This window comes from Apus apus, chromosome 9 (assembly GCF_020740795.1).
Source record: "Apus apus isolate bApuApu2 chromosome 9, bApuApu2.pri.cur, whole genome shotgun sequence".
Taxonomy (NCBI): Eukaryota; Metazoa; Chordata; class Aves; order Apodiformes; family Apodidae; genus Apus; species Apus apus.
In genome coordinates, this window is record NC_067290.1 from 5,014,787 (window position 1) to 5,034,305 (window position 19,519).

At 47.6% G+C, this 19,519-nt stretch overlaps 1 protein-coding gene across 1 annotated transcript; it reads right to left on the reverse strand.

Annotated features, from left to right (window-relative positions):
* Positions 1-14,928: 14,928 nt before the first annotated feature.
* SNTN (sentan, cilia apical structure protein) lies at positions 14,929-17,840 on the reverse strand. Its single transcript, XM_051627628.1, has 4 exons — positions 17,731-17,840; positions 17,090-17,124; positions 16,120-16,259; positions 14,929-15,223 (listed from the first exon to the last, which is right to left on the reverse strand). Exons 1-4 carry the CDS (start codon positions 17,838-17,840, stop codon positions 15,065-15,067), a joined length of 444 nt encoding a protein of 147 aa, XP_051483588.1. The 3' UTR covers positions 14,929-15,064.
* Between the last annotated feature and the right edge of the window lie 1,679 nt (positions 17,841-19,519).

Consider the following 19,519-nt stretch of genomic DNA (forward strand, 5'->3'; position numbering starts at 1 on the left):
AGTGCTCTCTGCTTCCTTCTGAGGAGCTAGAAATTTGCAGAATGAAATAACTGTGGGAATTAGTGGAAAAGAACAATTTTTGCTGAAGTGAAAAAAATATAAAATAAAAAAGCAACACATTTCTGGGAGTTTTAGCCACACAATGGGATGCAACCCAGCATCTGTTTCTTTGGCAAACTAAAGCCTCATATGTGTTTCAGGGCCTCAACAGCTTTATTCATTATTAAGGATTATTCAGATGCCAAGGAAAGACTGGCATTTAAAATTTCCATGAGTTTCAACACATGCCCCCTTATTCAAAACTTTCACCAGAAATATGGCATCCACCATCCTCTTGTCCCTAAAAATATTTCTCTTGTTCATCAGCACATGGTTTAGATCAAAACCAGAAGGCAGGACCAATCCCAGTCTGATGGATACACATCCAGAAGTGATGAGCACCCCAAAAATGGTTTGTAAATGGACTGCTTGTTGAGGAGTTTTAATTTGCAGCTCATGACCTGGTGGTGTCAGTTCCACATCGATTGCTGCTGCCACCTCACTGATGGATGTCACTTCTCCTTGAGACCACAGGGCTGCTGCAATGATCCTACCCTTTGACAGGAGCCAAGGAGTGCACGTGCTGGAGGGGTTCCCCCAGCTTCGTGCACACATGGGTGAGACAACAGATGGAAAGATTAACAAAGCATAGAGAAAAATCAGACTGGCCTTTGCCTTTGATGACATATGAAACATGGGCATTTTTGAACAGAGATGCTTTCAAGCTCTTCCATCACACCTGAAGAAAAGCTCAGCTCCTCTGTGTGCAGCCCTTGGCTGCCCATGGGGTTTTACTCACAGAAAGACTGGGCAGGCACAGAGGGGTTTTACCCAACCACCATCCCTGTGCCTGGCAGAGCTGGCAAGACAGCACCACTCTCCAGCAGGAAGCCTGGCCAAAAACCCAGCGGAGTAGAAGGTGTAACACTTCCCTAGATAAGCAGCTGAGCTTCATGAAAGCCAGAACTGACTCAGAAAAGGCAATAAGACACCCTCCACAAGCAAAGCACAGGGCTAACACCTTCCACACAGGGTCCCAGCAGGTCCCATGTGCCATAACCCCATCTCAAGAAACCTAAGAGTGATAATTTAAAACCATATATATGAATATTTTAATGCATATAAATGTCTGCTTCATTATCCTTTCAGGATAATCCAGTCAACTGATAACCTCCACCCCACCCTGGAGGTCTTCAAGGGCAGGTTGGATGGGGCTCTGAGCAACCTGGTCTGGTGGGAGGTGTCCCTGTTCATGCAGGGGGGTTGGAACTAGGTGATCTTTAAGGTCCCTTCCAACCCAAACCATTCTATGATTCTATAAATCTATGATGATATAAAAACTGTCTTCTGGCTGCAGCAAGCATCTAGACGTGAGCAGAATCAAGGCAGATGAGGGGATATCTGCAGAACTTCAAGTTGCCCCCCAGATGCCTGTATCTGTAACTCTAAATGCTTGCACACAGACCCCTAGCTCAGATTTCCCTGTAGAAACAGCTAATTTGGGAACAAATGCAGTGCTTGTGGCCAGGTTCCCACACTCCTTGCCACGGCCAACCGTGGTGTGTCTCAGGAATTTATCAGGTGGCCACAGCTCCCAGCTCAGCAAATCCAGCCAACTTGCCATGTCTGTGCTTTAACGTGCTGATCCGTGTGCTGGTGCAGCAGCTTGAGAGCTGAGTGAGATGCCTCTGGCAGAGCACAGAAGAAACCCTCCCCAGCCACCCTTTCTGCGAGTCAGAGCCCAAGCACATGTGTCAGGCTCCGGGTTGGTTCACCTCACCCACCCTGTAGGCAGGGACAATCTTCGTCCCCTGTACACATGCAGATGTGTTTCCCTCTACTTACAAGGGTGCTGCTTGCATCCCTCACCCCCAGGATGTACCTTTTGCCAGGTGACACCATCCACTGAGCATGGCACACTCCCTCTTGCACTGGGCAGGCACAGGAGCTCGTATTCATAGGCTTCCATGGATACCCTAAATATCTTTCCCTTACTATGTATGGAACCAAAGTGATTTCCCATCTGGAGCAGAACCATCTGGAGCACAGCTCCTTCAGCAGACAGACCAGAAGGCTGTTTCAACCCTGCAGACAGCACTGCCAAACGCTGAGACCCAGAGGCAGAGGGAAGGTGTACGTGCCTTTAAGGCTCCAGAAGTACCCTCTGTGTCTATGACCACCCACTGACTTTGCTTACCCATTATTTACACCAAGGTGGGTTTACACAGGGAGAGCTCCTTTACTCAGCAGCACCAGGGTACTCCCACACACACTTGGTTTGGACAGTTCCTGCAGTATTGCAATGCCCACAGAAGCTGCAAGACACATCAGGAGTGCCAGGTGTTTAAGGTCCCCAAGCGAAGATGTCCTATTGCAAATCCTGTCCCAAAGTAACTCCAATTTTAGCCTGGAGAGCCTGAGACCCTATAAACCAAGACATGATGTCTACAGATACAGGGCACTCTCTGCATTTTCTAGTAAATGTCTTTCAAAGAGTTGTTTAAAGATACAACACTGCAAAGCCTGGGTTATTCATGTTTATATTAGGAATCATTTATCCTTCAGAAGATGCTGTATTAGAGATACAAGGGGAAAAAAATAATCTCTAAGGTGGGAGTAGAGCCTGTTGTGCATTAGGCACAGATTTCTGCAATGATTTGTCTGGGTAAAGGTTATTTAATTTAGTGAGATACGTTATACTCAAGTGTTTAAAATAGAAACCTGCTCTGAGCTGAAGATCTTTGATTAGACAAAGAGGAGAACAGTAATCACTTGGAGCACTGCACACAAGGGGCAAGGAGCCACTCAGAATCCCTAATTTGTAACTTATTTATGCACTGCAAAGCCCACACACCTTAATGGTTTAGATATTCTGCTTCACACCAAATGACTAAATGCTCCTTGTGTGAGCAGCCAGCCTCTCGCAGTCAGGTCATTTGTCTTTCAAAATAGCAACAGAGCAATCTTGTTCCCTCTGGTTGGAGGTTTCTCTCTAGGCACAGGCATCTCGAAGTGGCTCCATTTCAATATGCAGCATTTGAAAGCTTGCTGTGGGCAAGCTCAAGCAGACAGCAAAGTTGTAAAGTTGCTTCTCAACATGCAAACCATGATCCTTATTGTAAGGTGTGGAAGTACCAACATGTGACCGTGCACAGTGACCACAGGAAAACTGCTTCTGGATACTTTCCTGTATCCCAGGAGAAGACCTATATCTATACAGGTCATGCATGGAAACTGAGCTAACAAACTACCTATTCAAATTCATTAGGACCAAGGTAACATCTCTTCCCAGGCACTTCAACCCAGCCTTTTCTAAGCCCAGGAACAGGAACATGGGGCTTCCTGACTTGTCTTCAAACCTAGTTCTTTCCCTGGGGTTGAACTGCAGGTGCAGGAGCTGGGAGCTTCTTTCCTCAAGGTCCAGCACCAGGCAGTCAGAGCTGCTGGCTGCAGGACCCTCACAGCAGGGAGGATGCACTTCTTGGACAGCCAGTGCAGGAGGATCGTGGCACACAGCAGGCTACAGAATGGCCTTCACCCTCCACATCATTAAAAAAAAACAAACCCTGCCTGGAAGGGAACAGTGTCACTAATCAAGGACTGATAACACACTGGTTAAAAACAGATGAGAAAAAAAACCACAACACAACTTAATTGGAGCAAAATATCTGTGTCTGTCACCTCTGGCCTAACACTGACTCTGTGGTAGAGCTGGGGATGGTCTGGGCATTTTTAGCTACATTTTTAATAAAATGCACAGCAAACCCTGTACTGCACTGAGCTAGAGGCACACAAAAACATCCCCATGATCCCCTTGGGAATGGAAGACCCCTGGAGGGAGCCAGGGACCAGCCTCAAGCTGTACCTGCTGGTGGGACTCAGCTCCCTGCACTTGGGAGCACATTCCCACCAGCCTGCTCCTATCTCAGCAGGATGAGACAGTCTCACACAGTGCTATTAGAGGGAGAAGAGAAGTGAAAAGCCTAGAGCACCTTCCTCAGAGGCAAGCACAGATACTGCTGTTAGCTTTATGGCAGTTTTTGGTGGCATCAGCATGCACCAAGCTCAACGGAGCAGCTGAAATCTGTTGTGTCTGGGATCAGCAGAGAGATCTTTCCCTGCTGTCTTTGCTGGTACATTAGCATGTCTTACACCAGTTCATCAAATGGAGAGCCCTGCAGTGAAGCAGAGAAAACTTGTTGGAAAGAAAAGCTTGCTAAGTACTCCATGCACTTTTGTTTTCAATACTGGCCAAGAGTGTCAGCACTGCAGGGACACAACAGGGTCCCTGGGCCAAAGCCTGGGCTGGGGGTCAGTCAGGAAAGCTCCCTTGGCACAATGATCACAAAGACCCAGGAGCTGGGCTTGTGTGTCCTGAGGTGTTTGGAAGGAGAGGGCTCAGTCAGTGGCTTCAGGAGACGTGTTGCTACACTAAATGCAGGATCTTTGTCCTGCATGGGAGGGGTGGGGGCAGTTGTGCAGCTTGCACCACCAATGCAGGCACCTGTGGGCAGAGCACTGGGAGCTGGGATCTGGCTGGGCTGACACATTCAGGGAGGGCATGGCATGTTGTGCTAGACATCTTGGGGCGTGAGTAACTCCAGTCACCCCAGTACAGGCACTGCTCACCACCAGTCTGTGGTGGGACAGATTTAGGGTTGTGCCCCTCCTTGAAAACAGATTCACACAGAGCATCACCAGGAGCTGTTATTGTAAATAGAAACCCCCTGTGTTTGGGGCTTTTTTTTTTTTTCTATCTAGACACTCTCCCCAGTCCCAGCCTTCCTTACATCCCAAATGAACCAGTAGCTAATGAGTAGTTGAGAAACCTGATTTAGGAGCAATGCCTCAGAGCTCACATGACACAGGACCTGGCATTTGGCTCCCACCACGTGTCCCTGGGAAGGGGGGTCCCTGGAGAAAGAGCCGAGGACTTTGCTGTGCTAATTAGCTTCAGCAAGATTCAGTGACACCCCAGCAGTGTGTGACAGACAAAATGGCAAACCAGCCAGCCTGCAATCACCTCCTGGGCCATCTCCCTGTGAACTAATGGGCGACATTGATGTGAAGCACCTTCTGAACAATCAGGTCAAAACCAAAAAACCAGGTGTGGCCCATGCCAGGAAAAACCTAACCCTTCAGGAAATACTTGGCACATTTCGGATGCTGGTTGGCAGGAAAAGAGAGAAGAGAGATATTAAGCTATGAGAAAGTTAAAAAAAAGAAAAAGTTTTATTTTTCTTTTTTTTTTTTTTAAGATGTTCAGCCACAGATGCTGGTTTGTGGCAGAGGAAGACCCCATCTGACCAGCACACCAGAGAAGCAGTGACCAGCAGAGTGATTGCCTACTCCATAGGCATTTTCATGCCCAAGGGCTTTTGCCAAACCCCCTCTCCAAGGCACTTAGAGCTCCTAAGGATGTCACAGGATGAGAATCCTTTGATGCATTAGTAACTAGAGAGATTAAAAAACCCACAAAACTGGCAAGGGTGGGAATAAGCCCCAGATTTTCCACAGAGAAGGGAGGGAGCCAGGGGTCTGTACTGCCCACTGTAGTTGCAAGGAGCCTGGAAAGTCATTTGGCAGCAAGATAAAATTTGGAGGTGAGATGATAGTGGAAAACTGGAGGCAATTTAATATATGTGTACATACACAGAGGTATTTTATATATAGCAAAGATATTAATTGCTATACACTATGCAGATTACACAATCTATATTATAGCTTGTGAATATATAAGCCAAAATATACTATAAATATTTGAAATGTATTTTTTATATATACATACACACACAGAGAAGCACTAAAAGCCATCCCCTGTGGCACATCCTCTCCCTGGGTGCCAGGCTCCAGCCCCTCTCACAGGGAGGCCATCAGATACCAACTGCAACACAACATCAGGCAGGGCTTGGGTGGGGGGGAACAACAACAGCAGAAACATCTCAGCAGCAAGTGAAACGCACCCCCTCAGAGCAAACTCAAGTGCCAAACCCTGAGCCTGGGCTCCACCACAGCCCCAGAAGCCAAACCCTGCTGCTCTCCCTGGGGAAGCCCACACAGCCAGGCTGCAACACCCAGTTTCCATCCCAGGGAGGCAGGCAGACAACCAGGACAACTGCTCACCCCAGAGAGCCACACAAGCAGCTTTCAGAAGGGCCCAGAAGGGCAGCATGTGTTTTTATGAGTCATTACAGGGACCTGAGATGCTGCAAGCAGCTGGTACCATGGAGTTTAAAAGCATAAGGATTCCAGCTCATTTGTTTATTAAATAATAATTCAGTCTCTCATCTATTATTTTAACAAACTGGTTGGATACTTCAGTTGGTGGTCAAGTACCCATTGGCCCCTGTTAGTCTGTAGTACCCCTCAGGATGCACACATCTAGCCAAGAATCATGTTATGAAATAGTTCTCTACAGCAAAACACTCCCAGGTGACCACACAACCAGCTCACAGGGCTTCCAGCTCAAGAGGAGAAACCTGCCTTTCCCAAGCCCTTTGTGCTTACAGAAAACAAAGGAAGCAAGGCCAGACTGGACCTTCTTAAAGCCACCAGGATGCAGGTTTGGTGCCCAGGACAGCTTCACAACCTTGTTAGTTCAAGATCAACACCCACCTCTCCCAATTGATACCAGGATTTCTTTTCTTGTGCAATAATTTCTTGATAATAAAACTATAATGCAAGGAGACATTTTACATACCTGTGATGCCACACAAAGCAGCCCTCCCATCTGCTCAGGCTAGGAAATCCAGCACCATAACCTCCTCCCCCAAGGGCTCTGCAGAAGAGGAGCATTTTCCCTTTATCATAATTTCTGAGCTGACTTGAAACTCACAGCAGCTGAGAGCTTCCAGTTAAATGCCTAATGGTGATAAACATCTGCTCTGGAGAACACCTGAGCCAAAGGATTCTCTTTTGAAGGCTCTGGCTAGAACTGCTCTGGGGGTTAGGAGGCATGTCTGGAGCATGGCTACCTCCCAGGGAACTTAAAATCCAGTTTCCTTAGATTTTCCCCACCATTTTAGATAAAGGCTCCAGAGAGACCTTACAGGAGTCTTCCAGCACCTGAAGGGGCTACAGGAAAGCTGGGGAGACACTTTTTACAAGGACATGGAATGATAGGATGAGGCATAATGGTTTCAAACTGAAAGAGGGTCAATTTTGGTTAGATACTAGGAAGAGATTCTTTAGAGTGAGGGTGGTGAGACACTGGCACAGGCTGCCCAGGGAAGCTGTGGAATGCCTCATATCCAGAAACATTCTAGGCCAGGTTGGATGGGGCTCTGAGCAACCTGGTCTAGTGGGAGGTGTCCCTGCCCATGGCAGAGAGATTGGACTAGATGATCTTTAAGGTCCCTTCCAACCCAAACCATTCTGTGATTCTACAAATTCATCCAACTTCATAAGAAAAAGTCACTTCAGATTTCAGAAGTCTCCAGACCCAGCCTTGAGCTTCCTGTGAGGCCAAAGCTCCCTCTCCTCCTACACCAGCAATGTGTGGATTTACTCCCACAGAAGAGGTGAATCCCCCAGCCTGTGCATCAAGCAACATGGACCAGCTGCCTCCACTACATCTTTGACATGCTGCCCTCCTGTCCTGGGCTGTTGGCCATGCCACCAACACCCCAGACCTCAAACCCCCACCCCAGCACCCCCAGCCCCAATTTGCCCCCACATGCTGCCCAGGCTGCAGGGCTGGGACAGCCATCCCCTCCCTGGGGATGGTGCAGCACTATTGCTCCTCAGCCAGAGCTCAGCATCCTGAGCTTGACATGTCCTGAGCTTTGATGGATGAATTCAGATGCCTGTGCTTCCTTCTAGCCCAGCTGTGCTACAGGGACAGCTCCCCTCCTCTTCTAAAAGGGTAAAAATTCTGCTGTTCTTCTGCAGTCTGGAGGACTATCATAAATACTTGAGAAGAATTAAATGTTGTTCTCTTATTTGATATGCTTACCCACTCCTTCCCTCATGTACACTTGAGCACTCCCAGCATTGCTTCACCTCAGGATGCATTCAGCAGGTTTTAGGTGCTCATTAATTAATGCCTAATTTGCGTGGGCCTCTGCTTAGAATTCTTATGCAAATTGCTCTCAAATCATGCTCTGGTTTCAGCTGAGCTGTATCCAAGCTCTAAAAAGCCAAAAAAAGGAAAGAGAAATTGAGTAAATGTGCAGGTAATAAAGCTTTTCTCTTTCATGGAGGCTTTGCAATAACCTCAGGTCATGTGTACAACAAGCATAAATTTAGAGAAGTGATGAAGAGCCTGGTAAAGGTTGAGTCTTGCAGAACATGCAAGTTAAGAGCTGCTGTTGAAAATAAGCTACTGATAAACACTCACTAGCATACTGGTTATTAATGTGATGTTTTTCTATAAACTCTTCTTCCTCTAGCAATATGGTAATTTTTTACCAGAGGAGAAAAAAAACCAAGAGCTTTTCCCTATCATTTAATCATTGTGCGTGTTGCCCGGTATTAACACAGCAATTAACAAAGCCACATCTAAGTGTGATCAGTTTTTAATTTGTGCTCTTTATTGCAGTTTGTTTTAGCTGCCTAATTAAAGTTTGTCAGGGAAGTAATCAGTCTTATTTCCGTAGTGAGATCAGTTTAATAAGAAGGTAATTTTGCAATTTGTTTTCATTAATTAATTAGGCAAAGCCCTATAGAATCCACATAGTTGGGTATATACCCAGGGAAGCTGTGGCACCAGCCACAGTGCCCAAGGAAAAGGGATGTTGAGCTGTTGTTGTTCTGTGCCTGACGTGGGTTTTACCCCTGCCAGGTTTAGAGAAGCAAATTGTCATGTAGTGCTTAACCTGGATGTCTCTACTAGTGCATGTTGTCTGCAAACACATCCCAAAAGGGCATCCTGTGGGGATGGAGGCAGAACAATTAGATCCACCAGTGGACGTGAGAAAACATTTGTACACAGGGTTTCTCCAACAGCCCCAGTGTCTAAATAAACCAAGCTCATACTCCTGGTAAAAAGACCCAAGGAGATGATGGGAGGGCTCTCTAGGCCACTGCTGGAGGACAAGGAGAGGTCTCAGGGTTGGGTTGTAGATCTTTCTACTTGTCCAGACTGTAAGACTACTTGGACCATTTCCAGTACTAGCCAGCTTTGGTTTTCAAACTCAAGCAGAGACCTGGCACACATCAATTCATCCAGAGCTATCCTGGCTTTAGCAGCCTTGCCAGGCAGCTTGTATTTCACTTTGTAACACTGGCTAATCCTTAACAAGCCCTGCAGGAATCACATACAAGTAAGGCAAGACTTTCACCCAAGATCATTTTACTGTGATGCTTGTTCTTTGCCCCGGTGATGCTGGTGTGCCTGGAGGCCAACCAGCTGCTGCAAGGGTGGAAGAGCTCCTGGTATCCTGGATGTAATGTATTGATCATCTCAGGATTTTGCCCACTGATGAATCTCTGCATCCGTTTGGGCTGCCTGTTTTACTGGAGGGTGAGAAACACATCCACTTGAGAAGCTGCTTCCCTCCACTCGAGAGGTCCTGGCCTCTCACTGACTCAGGAGCTTGTGCTGTGGCTTGTGTTTCTCTAGGCGTCAAGATCCAGCAGAAAACAACTGAGAAAGCTGGGAGATCACAGGGGGACTAAAAAGGACAGGAAATCTCAAGTGCAGGTTGGTCCCTCAGCTCCAAGGGTGGTTGTTCTGGGTGTGTTAGAAATGTGAAGGTGCTCCCTTCACTTGCAAGGGGCTGCAGCTCGTGCTGCCATCATATGAGGAGCCATCACCTGGGGGGTGGCTTAGCCCTCAGTGCTCCAGGCCCTGTTGGAGACTCACTGCCTCTTTGGCAAACCATTGCACCCTCAGTCGCTATAAATCCCCATTTGCCTTTTGGCCCAGAGGAACTAACCATCCCCTGTGACCCTCTGAGCAGGAGATCCTTGCCAAGTTGGCCTTTTGGGGACCTTTGAATGGGAGGAATGGTGAGTGAGGCACTACACCAGGTATGAACAACCAGCCCCTGCTACAGAGACCCAGTGCTGGGTTTGGGCTGATCCCTTGGGTTTCCATTACGTTCAGTTTGAGGGATCAGGGTTTCTCCTCCTCTATCCATTCCAGATGCTGGGACTGACTCTCGTTATGGAGCATAAACTCACTCCTACAGCAAGAATGAATAAAAGATACATCCCGTGGCTCTGAATCTATCTCATGGCTGCTTTGTGCAGCTGGGGATCAGAGAGACAGCTGATGTATCTGGCTGCTGAACATCACTTTCTGTTTACCTTTGCTGAAGGAGGACTCAGGACTGGGGCTATAAACACTTGAGGGGTGCATGGACAGCAGATGAAAAGAGCAAAGTGAGAAGACACAGCTTCACTGGAAGCCTTGTAAACCACTGACTGCAGTAAAAGTCGCTGCAGGAATTAAAAGCTGTCAGTTCAGAAAGCCATAAAACCCACCATCACTTCTTTATCTGGCTTCCCTGACTGAGCTTGAAACAAAGAGGTTTTCTTTTCTCCAGGAGCAGTTTCAGAGTGCTCCTTCGTGGCTCACAAGGAGCCACACTTTGGAGAGAACACAATTCTGGGACAAAGCTTTTCATCTCCTCTGAAATGAGCTCCTGAGGGGATGCACCATGTAGCATCTTTCTGAGTCATTCCAACACTCATGAAGAAGGTTTTCCTTCCATGTAGCCACAATTTAACTGCTGCTTTGGTGGGCTATGATGCAAATATCCATCTCTCTCTGCAAAGGGACCTGCTGCAAGGACCTCTTGAGTAGACATAGCCAGCAGCTGCTGAGAAGCTTTCGTGAGCCACAACCCGTGGAAGCACCGAGGTGGGGGTGTGCATCACACACATACTTGCAGAGTGTGTGCAACCCAGGCAAGAGGACTGGGCTAGGGATCAGTTTAGAAATTTGGACATCCAAAACTCCATGTGTCCTGATAGGATGCACCCATGGTGCTGAGGGGGCTGGTGGAAGTCATTGCTAGGCCACTCTCCATCATCTTTGGTAAGTCTTGGGGAACAGGAGAGGTGCCTGAGGACAAGAGGAAGGCAAATGTCACTTCAGTCTTCAAAAAGGGTAAGAAGGAGGATCCAGGTAGCTATAGACTGGTCAGACTCACCTCCATCCCTGGAAAGGTGACAGAACAACTTTGTGTCTTCAGTTCTGTCTCTAGGCATATCAAGGATAAGAGGGCTATTAGGAGCAGTCAACATGGTTAGTAGGTCAAGGGAGGTTCTCCTCCCCCTCTCTTCTACCCTGGTGAGGCCACATCTGGAATATTGTGTCCAGTTCTGGGCCCCTCAGTTCAGGAAGGACAGGGAACTGCTTGATTCTGTGGTTCTGTGAACACTTGGAGGGAGGAGGAAACAAGCAAAATGTCTCTTCACATTTCAAAGTTTCCTCAGTGCCCCAGACAGAAGGTCTTACTGAAGGTGCAATAACAGTGGGACAGTTGGGGAACACATTTCCCTTTCCTGAAAGATTTCTGCAGAACTGCACATGTGTGTGTATGTCTGGCCCTGGGCTCCTGGCAGAAAGCTTGACAAGCAAAACTTGGCCGTGACTCAGCCCTGAAAGTCTCCAGGCTGGATGCAAGGGCTTCCCTGCAGTCTGGGAGAGCACTTAGAGATTACACTAAAGCTGGATTTATAAAACCTTCCAAGTCCAGCAGGCCAGAGAGTTGGGGCCAGATAGGAAGAAGGAAGTCATGAGGAGAGGCTGTAGGTGTGCTAATTAAAGTACGAGAATGAACCCGCCTTCCTGAGCTGATATTTGGAAATGGAAGTTGAAGATCTGAGGCTGAAGCTCCCCCTGAATCCATTTTCCACCCTGGCAGTCATTTGAAAGGTCAAGAAACTTCAGAACTGACTCAGACTTTTCTGAACAGAACTTTAAACTTGGATCCAAAGCCTGCGAAGCCTGCCAGGGCAGCTGGTCACACCTGGACAGTGAAGCTGCACAAATCCCAACCCCAAGCCCACAGAGGTCAGGTTTTGACTAGCTGCTCTTCAGGCTGCCTTCACTTCCAGGGGCTGTGAGATATTCCCACTTGCTGAGGCAGAGGAGCCTGCAGATTCCATCGATTTGGCTGCTTTGCTCCTCACACTTGTGCGGGCTCTGCTGTGGCCCTGAGAAATCGATGATCCCATCGCTTCCAGCAGGAGCAAACTAGAGCAGAACAAAGCAGGACAGGACTTTTAAAGCAAGCTTTTAGCCAGCTCCCCAAGGATGCAGCCAGACATGCTGTCTACACCAGATTAGCTTCAAAGCTGGTAGCTGAGAGCGCTCAGGGCAGCCACAAATAGTCAGAGCTAATAAAAGAGCATCTTCCACAGCTGAGCTGCAAACTTCTGCCTGCTGTTAATTATAAGGTGCTGGGGCTATTCCACGTGCATCCTTCTGCTTTTGGGTATCAGGCAGGACTTCCAAGGACTGCTGCAGATGATGCCCTGCACATCCCATTCACTTTGTTCAGAAGCTCTTGCAGAAACCCTCACGGTGCCTCCAGGGGAGCCACAGTCTTCTGTGCAAGAAGCCCAGAGTCAGCTGGCACCCACTGCCAGCTCTGCTCCATGTGCTGAGCAAGGCACTTGAGTTTCCCTGTACTCCCAATTCCTTCCCTACCATTTGATTATCTTTGTTGTTGAGTTGTTCAGGAATTGCTTCTTCCTTTAGATTTCCCCTGTGCTGAGCTCAAAGGGCTTTTGATGGAATCCAGGGACTGGGGTTGTTAGCACACAACACACTGTGTTATAATAAAAAGAGTTTGCAGACCATGATATGACAGAGTGAATTGATCTGATAACAGGCTCTTAAGTCATTAATTCAAGTCATGCAAGATTAAGACACATTGCAGCAACAACAGAAACTGTGTTAGGGCCTTAGCGATTTCAAAGAAGTGTTTCTTATTTGGCTTGTCAATATTGTTCCTTTTGGCTTTTTGTTCTACCAGGGATATCAGGAAATCCATGCTTTCAAGGTCATCAGTGGCTCCCAAACAAGCTTTTCAGGGCTGTTCTGTGTTTACTTTAGTAATGGGGAAAGCCTTTTAGGGACTCTCTTCGTCTTTCTACCCTAGAGAAGGAGCATCAGCTGATTTTTTAAGCTTTCACAGATCTTCTACCTGGCCAAAAACCAAGGGGATGGGCGATGAGACTGAGCAACAGTAGGGACACATTATCAACATGAAGCTGGCTTGCCTGCTTGGATGAGGCTACCAGATTAAGTCCTCATTGTGATCTGGGTTGCTTGGTCAAACTGTGCCTTCTCAGAGGACACAAGCCCAGAAGGCATGATCTCCAAGAAAGGTTTGCCCTTCTCGTTCATCCCTGTGCTCCAGTTCCTGATCCCTGGAAGATCTGATGTGCCACCCCATGGGGGCAGTCATCCTTGAAGCACGGGGCCACCGGTCCCTTGGTGGGAGGTACAGGAGGGACATCTCCATGAGCAAGCAAACAGAAACAGCTGCCTGATGGTTCTGTCACTTCTTGCTGCAGGTTGGACACTGCCTGTTCTTGCAGCCACTGTCAGAGCAAGGGACTTGGTGAACACTTTTTTGTGTATGAAGACCATTTGTGAATATTTATCTTCCAGGCCAGGCCAGGTCCCAGCTGAAGGTCAAACCCCACGGAGCAGCACCTCACTTGCTGAGCTTCTTTCCAAAACCCACCACATCCATTGGCATTTCTTCTTCCAGCTCCCTCCTGTATCACACAGACCTTCCCTCTCACAACAAGGAGCTGCCAGCCTCCTTCTGCAGCCTGGCTTTGCTTTGCACCAAAATCCATTGCAAATCATCCTCACAGCCTCTGGAAACACTAAGAGCCTTTTTATGTCAAGGAGTTGAATCTTGTTACTCAGCTGGCATTCATTTCCCCCTTTTAACACCAAAGGTTTAGATATCTTCAAGTATAAAAAAAATTATGCACCAAAGTTAAATCATTCTTGTCTTCTTTCCAGCAAGGGAGAAAATGGAAAGGGTTGCAATGTTTTGCTGGCTCGCTGATCTTAACTGGCTTGGTAGAGGCTTGTTAAATTTGTATAGAGGAGATTTGGTTCCTGGGCTGTGAAGGTAAATTTTGTACCCCAAAGGGATGCCACAGTGGGGTAAATCTTGACTCTGAGCCAGGACCTTGCATGTAGGAATCCAAACCAAGGTTAGGGTGACAGGCACTTAATACTGAGGCTCTGGCCCTAACCAAGCCCATGGGTGGTAGCCAATATCACTCAGCTCCAATGCAAACACTACACTGACCACCCTTTCCCCCCCACCATTCCTAGGCTGGCCCACAGCTTATCTGGGTTCTCCTCTTCACAGTTCCATGAAACAGCAGCCTCAGCTGACCGACCTGCTTCACCAAGTCACCCCTTTGGTGGCACAAAGTGCAGCACTGCCAAGACACGCTGCAGATGCTGGACTTGAAATGCCTCCCGCAGTGATCACTCACTGAAGTGGTCAGCTGGAGGAGGAAATAGAAAGAAATAAATGCTCCTTTCAGATGAGGTAATGGTGGGTTAGAAACCACACAGACCAAAGTCAATGTTTACCAAAGGCTGCAACACATTTTGTGGTTGCGGCCAAGCGTGAAACCCATCACTGGTATCACTCTGCTCTGGGTTGAAGCACCCTGGGGTGCCTGGGGTGCCCCTGGGTTGCTGCCCTAAAGGGAGATGGGGAAACTGCTGCAAGCATGCAGCCCCCTCACCCCGCCCCTGCAACAGTGTGGGAGAGGATGGAGAGAGCTGGGAGAGCATGGGACTGGGCTGGGGCTGCACCAGTCTGCTAACTGGTGTTAGCCTTGGGACACGCTGAGAGCTGGTCCAGGCTGTACCCTCCTGAAGCAGATACATGGTATACACCAGGCCCTGAGTACCAACATTTCACTCCATGGACTGTTCCTACACAGGAGTGAGTTCAGCCAGGTTTTATTTCAAGTAAAGGGAAACAGCACAGGGTACCCAGGCACTCGGTGTTATCTCTGTGTGTGGTTCACTCCTGTTTTCCTTATAAAGTGCCAAGCCATTTTCTTTCTTTCAAAGCACTGATCATTTTGTAGCTTTCACATTTTTGATCTCCTGCAGCAGGTCAGACATCAGGGTGAGACTGACTAACAAGACCATGAAATCTTCAAAATCAATTTTGTTCTCCGACTCCTCATCCAGGGCAGAAATTATTTCCTGGTATTTTGGTTTGTTTTCTTGCCCCTATGGAGAATTTTAAATTAAAGAAAAAAAAAAAAAAAGAGAAAAGATTAAGCATGAAGTTCCTTCTTTATTGCATCATAAGAAAGGCACCTATGTAAAAATTAACATATTCTTTATCTTCCCATTTAGGTTGTTATGTCCACATGCATACTAGTTTTTCTTGTTATCAAAAAAACTCCAACAGAAACATTAGAACAAAACAAAAGAAAACAAAACAAACAAAAGAACAACCAGTCCCCAAAATTTCCACCTGAATCCAGAACACCTCTGTTAAAAGATACCCAGTCGTGGCTGAGAATCTGGCAGAGAAGAATGTAGCTGGTTACTGCTGGAGAAAAATCTGCAGGATGTCTGCAGCCACAGGGGCCAATTCATCTGTTTCACACCACCCTCAGCTGCCAGCAACACCTGGGTGGGTGACTGGTGGAGAGGTGCTTTCTGCTCCCCTTCTCCCAGTGCCCCCAGTGCATGCAGCTCTGCAGCACTGGGCTGACTCTCCTGCTACTGACTGGGTCAGTGCTCTGGCAAATTACCAAATACAATGGGTTGTTTTTCTCGTTATAAATGCAGTCTCTTGTCATCATCTGAGGGTTTTGGTTTTTGTTTGTTTGTTTGCTTTTGCAATTGCCCTATTTTCCTTAAAAAAATGCAGGCAGGCACGTCAACAGTGATTTATTACTGTCCCCCCTCCTTTAGCCCTGTGTTAGACACAGGCTCCACACAAAGCAACTAAGTCACTGAAGGTGTTTGTATCAGATCCCTGAAAGTCTCCCATGGGATTATCCTGTGGGCTGATGCCTGTCCAGCTGCAGGACAGAGCCAGAGGTGCTGTTCCTGCACCCAAAGGACCCATCCAACGCCAGCCCAGTGTCACCCACTCAGCCAAACCCCCTCACCTGTATGAAACCCCCAAACTGGGTTTGCAGCAGCCCTTTGGTTTCAGCTTTGCTGAGTTTGCCCTCGGGGTCAGCAGAGTTGTTATACACCAAAGCCACAGTAGCAAAAGCTTTTTCAAGGTCTGAGCCCTTGCCTAGAGCTAAGCAGGGGGGAAAATATTATCAGCCTATCAGAAAAACTGGTTTTTGAGGTATAATTGAAAAGAATCTGTCAGAACCATCCTGAGTGGGTGGAAATCTGTGTAGTTTCATTAAAGTTAATGAAACTGAAACTGTTTATACCCACAGAGGACCTGGCCCAGATTTTTTTTGGAGTGGGCCAGCAACATGCCTCACATCCCATGGAAACACACCCCAAAAGGGAGCTTTCCATTTGAACTGGGGCGTGCAGCAGTGGCAGCACATGGTGATATGTGAGACCCATTTGGTCTGCTCCCTCCCTGGGCAGCCAGCAAAGAGCCATGCCACACTGGCCATCTTTGGGATGCATTTGGATTCCCAGGATTGTTTCTCAGGGGAGACCTGGCCCATCTGGGAAGCCCGACTGAACAGAAATGCCCGTGGCTGAGCGTCAGCACTGCACTTCAGCATTCGAGTATACTTTGGATTTTGGCTGGAATATTTGGCTGGATTCATCCCGCCCACTCCTCAACTGCTTCCCAAAGCCTGCACACTCACAGTCCTCAGTTGCCATCGGGTACCACAGATGGTTTGGGTTGTGATTTTTAAGGCACAGGCAAGCAGAAGAGGAGATGTGGCTCAATGCAAGAGCACGTTGTACAGGGACCCGTGAGACCTTCTTGTCTTGCACTGGCCAAGTGTCCCCCATGTGGGGGGAGAAGATGGGCTGTCCTCCACACCAAGGGTCTGCACAGTCCCTGCAGCTCTGCTAAATCACCAGGATTTGCTGGACTTGGGCTGTGGCCTTGGAAGACCTGAACCCCCAGGGGCAATGAATGGGTCCCCTTACCTTTTATTGATGCCAGCTGCTTGGCTAGAGAGATGCTGGTAGTGAGAGAGAAGAGAGGCACAGTTATCACCTGGTGAATTGTGGGTGTATATATATATTTTTCCATGAGAGGCCTTGCTTATTTCTGTTTCATTTAATCTCTCAGGAAATCAGGCCTTCCCAAGGGAGGCTTTTCTTCACAGCAGAAAAGAAAAATAGCTTTTACAAGCAGCACAAAACATCCCACAGCTCCTAATTTTTCACCTAAGCAAGTAGCCTGAAGCTGTTATTAAATGTGCTTGTTAAATAATTTCGAGGAGGGCATTGCAACAGCCTTCAATCATTCCTTCAGAAGATGAAAGAGCTCCAGGAAGTTTCTCAGTTTCAAGCCCATCCCCAGAGGTACAGAGGGGTCTGCCATCCCCCACTCGCCAGTGCTCCCAGTTTGGAGCAGACACAGCTTTATTTCCAGAAGGTCTCACACCTGCAAAAAACTTTCCATTCCAAGTTAAAGCCTGCTTGCTTTTGCTGAAGTCCTGAAAACTAATTACAGAGCAGCCAACCCACAGCAGAAGAGATTGCTTGTGACAGAGAGAAATACATCCAGATAATGAATTTCAAGACAAATGGCAGAACACTAGAGATGCAAAGGGATGACTTACTGCTTGGGCATGCCTGCTGCAGCTGAAGGGCTGGTCTTGGTGGAAGCAGGAGCTGGCTGACTGACTGAGTACTGCTTGGTGCTGGGAACGCTTGCTCTGCAGCCACACATCTCGCAGCCAGGGTGTTTGTGATCTCTAAGCAACTCTAACAGCAAACAGGTGATTTAAGCTCTGCCCTGTGGAAGCAGCCTGCTGGCAGCCATGCCCTATCAATAATGTAAATGCTGCCTGGTGATCACAGAGACAGCTAAATACTTCAGTCTAAAGCAGCCCCTGTAAGGCAGCTCTGCTGGGTTAGCAAGTAGTGTGGCTTTTATTTTATGAGAGAATTTGATAGAAACAAACCAAACTAATGGAGCCTGAATCCTCTTAGATCTGTGGGGATGCACCTTTGCATCAGGAATAACTAAGACACTGACCCCATTCAGCTATACACATTATAATGGGAAACTTCTCTGGCATGGGCTGTGACTTGCCCCAAGCTATGCAGTGAGTTCTTCCTACAGACAAGAGTCAGAACCCAAGCATTTCCCAACTCCTGACCCAGCATTTCTCCTCAGTGAGCACACTCCTGCTCTAGCATTTATTCCCCTGGTGCAGTGCAAAGAGGAGATCTGTTCTACTTCCCCACCACTGCAAAGCAGCATCCAGCACCGAGCTCCTGCCTGGGTTCCCAGCCCAAGGGGGGGCTGCCTGCTTCCTGAAGCAGCACGGAGCCATATGGCAGAGCAGCCACACGTTAGAGGAACTGGAAGGGCTCTGATGAACTTTGTTATTTACTGGCATGGACATAACTATTAGAAAACACACAGCTTGTCAGGCTGCCTGTCTCCGTGCGTGGTCTCCTCTCTGCGGATCCTTTGCCTAGAGGTGTCTAGACAGGATAACTTTGACCTCAAAGACCAAGTGGCTGTTTTAATCCCAGGGTGGCCTGTTAATAGACAGTGACTTCAACTGCTTCATCCAGCTCATCATTCCTAGTGAAAGGATACAAATCTGACGTTAAAACTGCCCAGAATGAGACTTTATGTAACAGGACATGCAAAGGAGACTGCAACAGATGGCCTGGAGAATTAAAATGTTTTCCTCATTTAGAAGCTAAATTACTGAAGGCTAATGAATAAGGATGTTCACCACCTTACTGTTCCTGGATTTTAATTATCTTAAAAAGCATGGGAAAAGAGAACCTTTAATTTTCCATCTAAGAGTGTCATTACTCAAACAATTCAGAGCCTTTTCCTGAGAGGTTTAAGCTGTCTTAGATCTCTAGTGTGTTCTTTGGGACTGGCTCATGAATAAAACAGCGCCTGTAATTGCAATGACGCAGCCAAAACACATATAATCAATGCTCATTATCCCATCAATTAACACACTAAAATTAAACAAGAATTCAGGCTTAGTAATCTGCCATCAGCTAAAGAAAAAAAAACAAAAAACAACAAAAACAAGTCCTGATATCATGTGGAAGTGATAATTCCCTTTCACATCTGTTGAACCACGCAGCAAGGCACGAGAAGCCTTACGTCCCGGTTAATCCGCAGAACGGGAATGTTTGGTCTTAGCATCCAAGGTAAAAATGAGAGTGAGAAACAGACTCTGCTGCATGTTGATCAGCCACAGGCAGTGCTGTGAGCTGGCTGGCAAAGCCAGCCCTCTGCCTTTTGGGCTCTTGCCATCGTAGATCAGGTTTCAGCTCACAGCTTTTTCAATCTCACCAACTTTCGAGAGCCTGAGCTCCAGAACAGAGTGATTCGCTTTGCTGGGGTATTAACAAGTTCCAGCAAGCCTG

Coding starts and splice junctions, on each gene's coding strand:
- SNTN (XM_051627628.1), bottom strand. CDS start 17,840: ATGTGTGGCTGCAGAGCAAGCGTTCCCAGCACCAAGCAGTACTCAGTC. Junction 17,125..17,730: donor GCAGCAGGCATGCCCAAGCA/GTAAGTCATCCC, acceptor TCTCACTACCAG/CATCTCTCTAGCCAAGCAGC. Junction 15,224..16,119: donor AGTTTGGGGGTTTCATACAG/GTGAGGGGGTTT, acceptor AATTCTCCATAG/GGGCAAGAAAACAAACCAAA.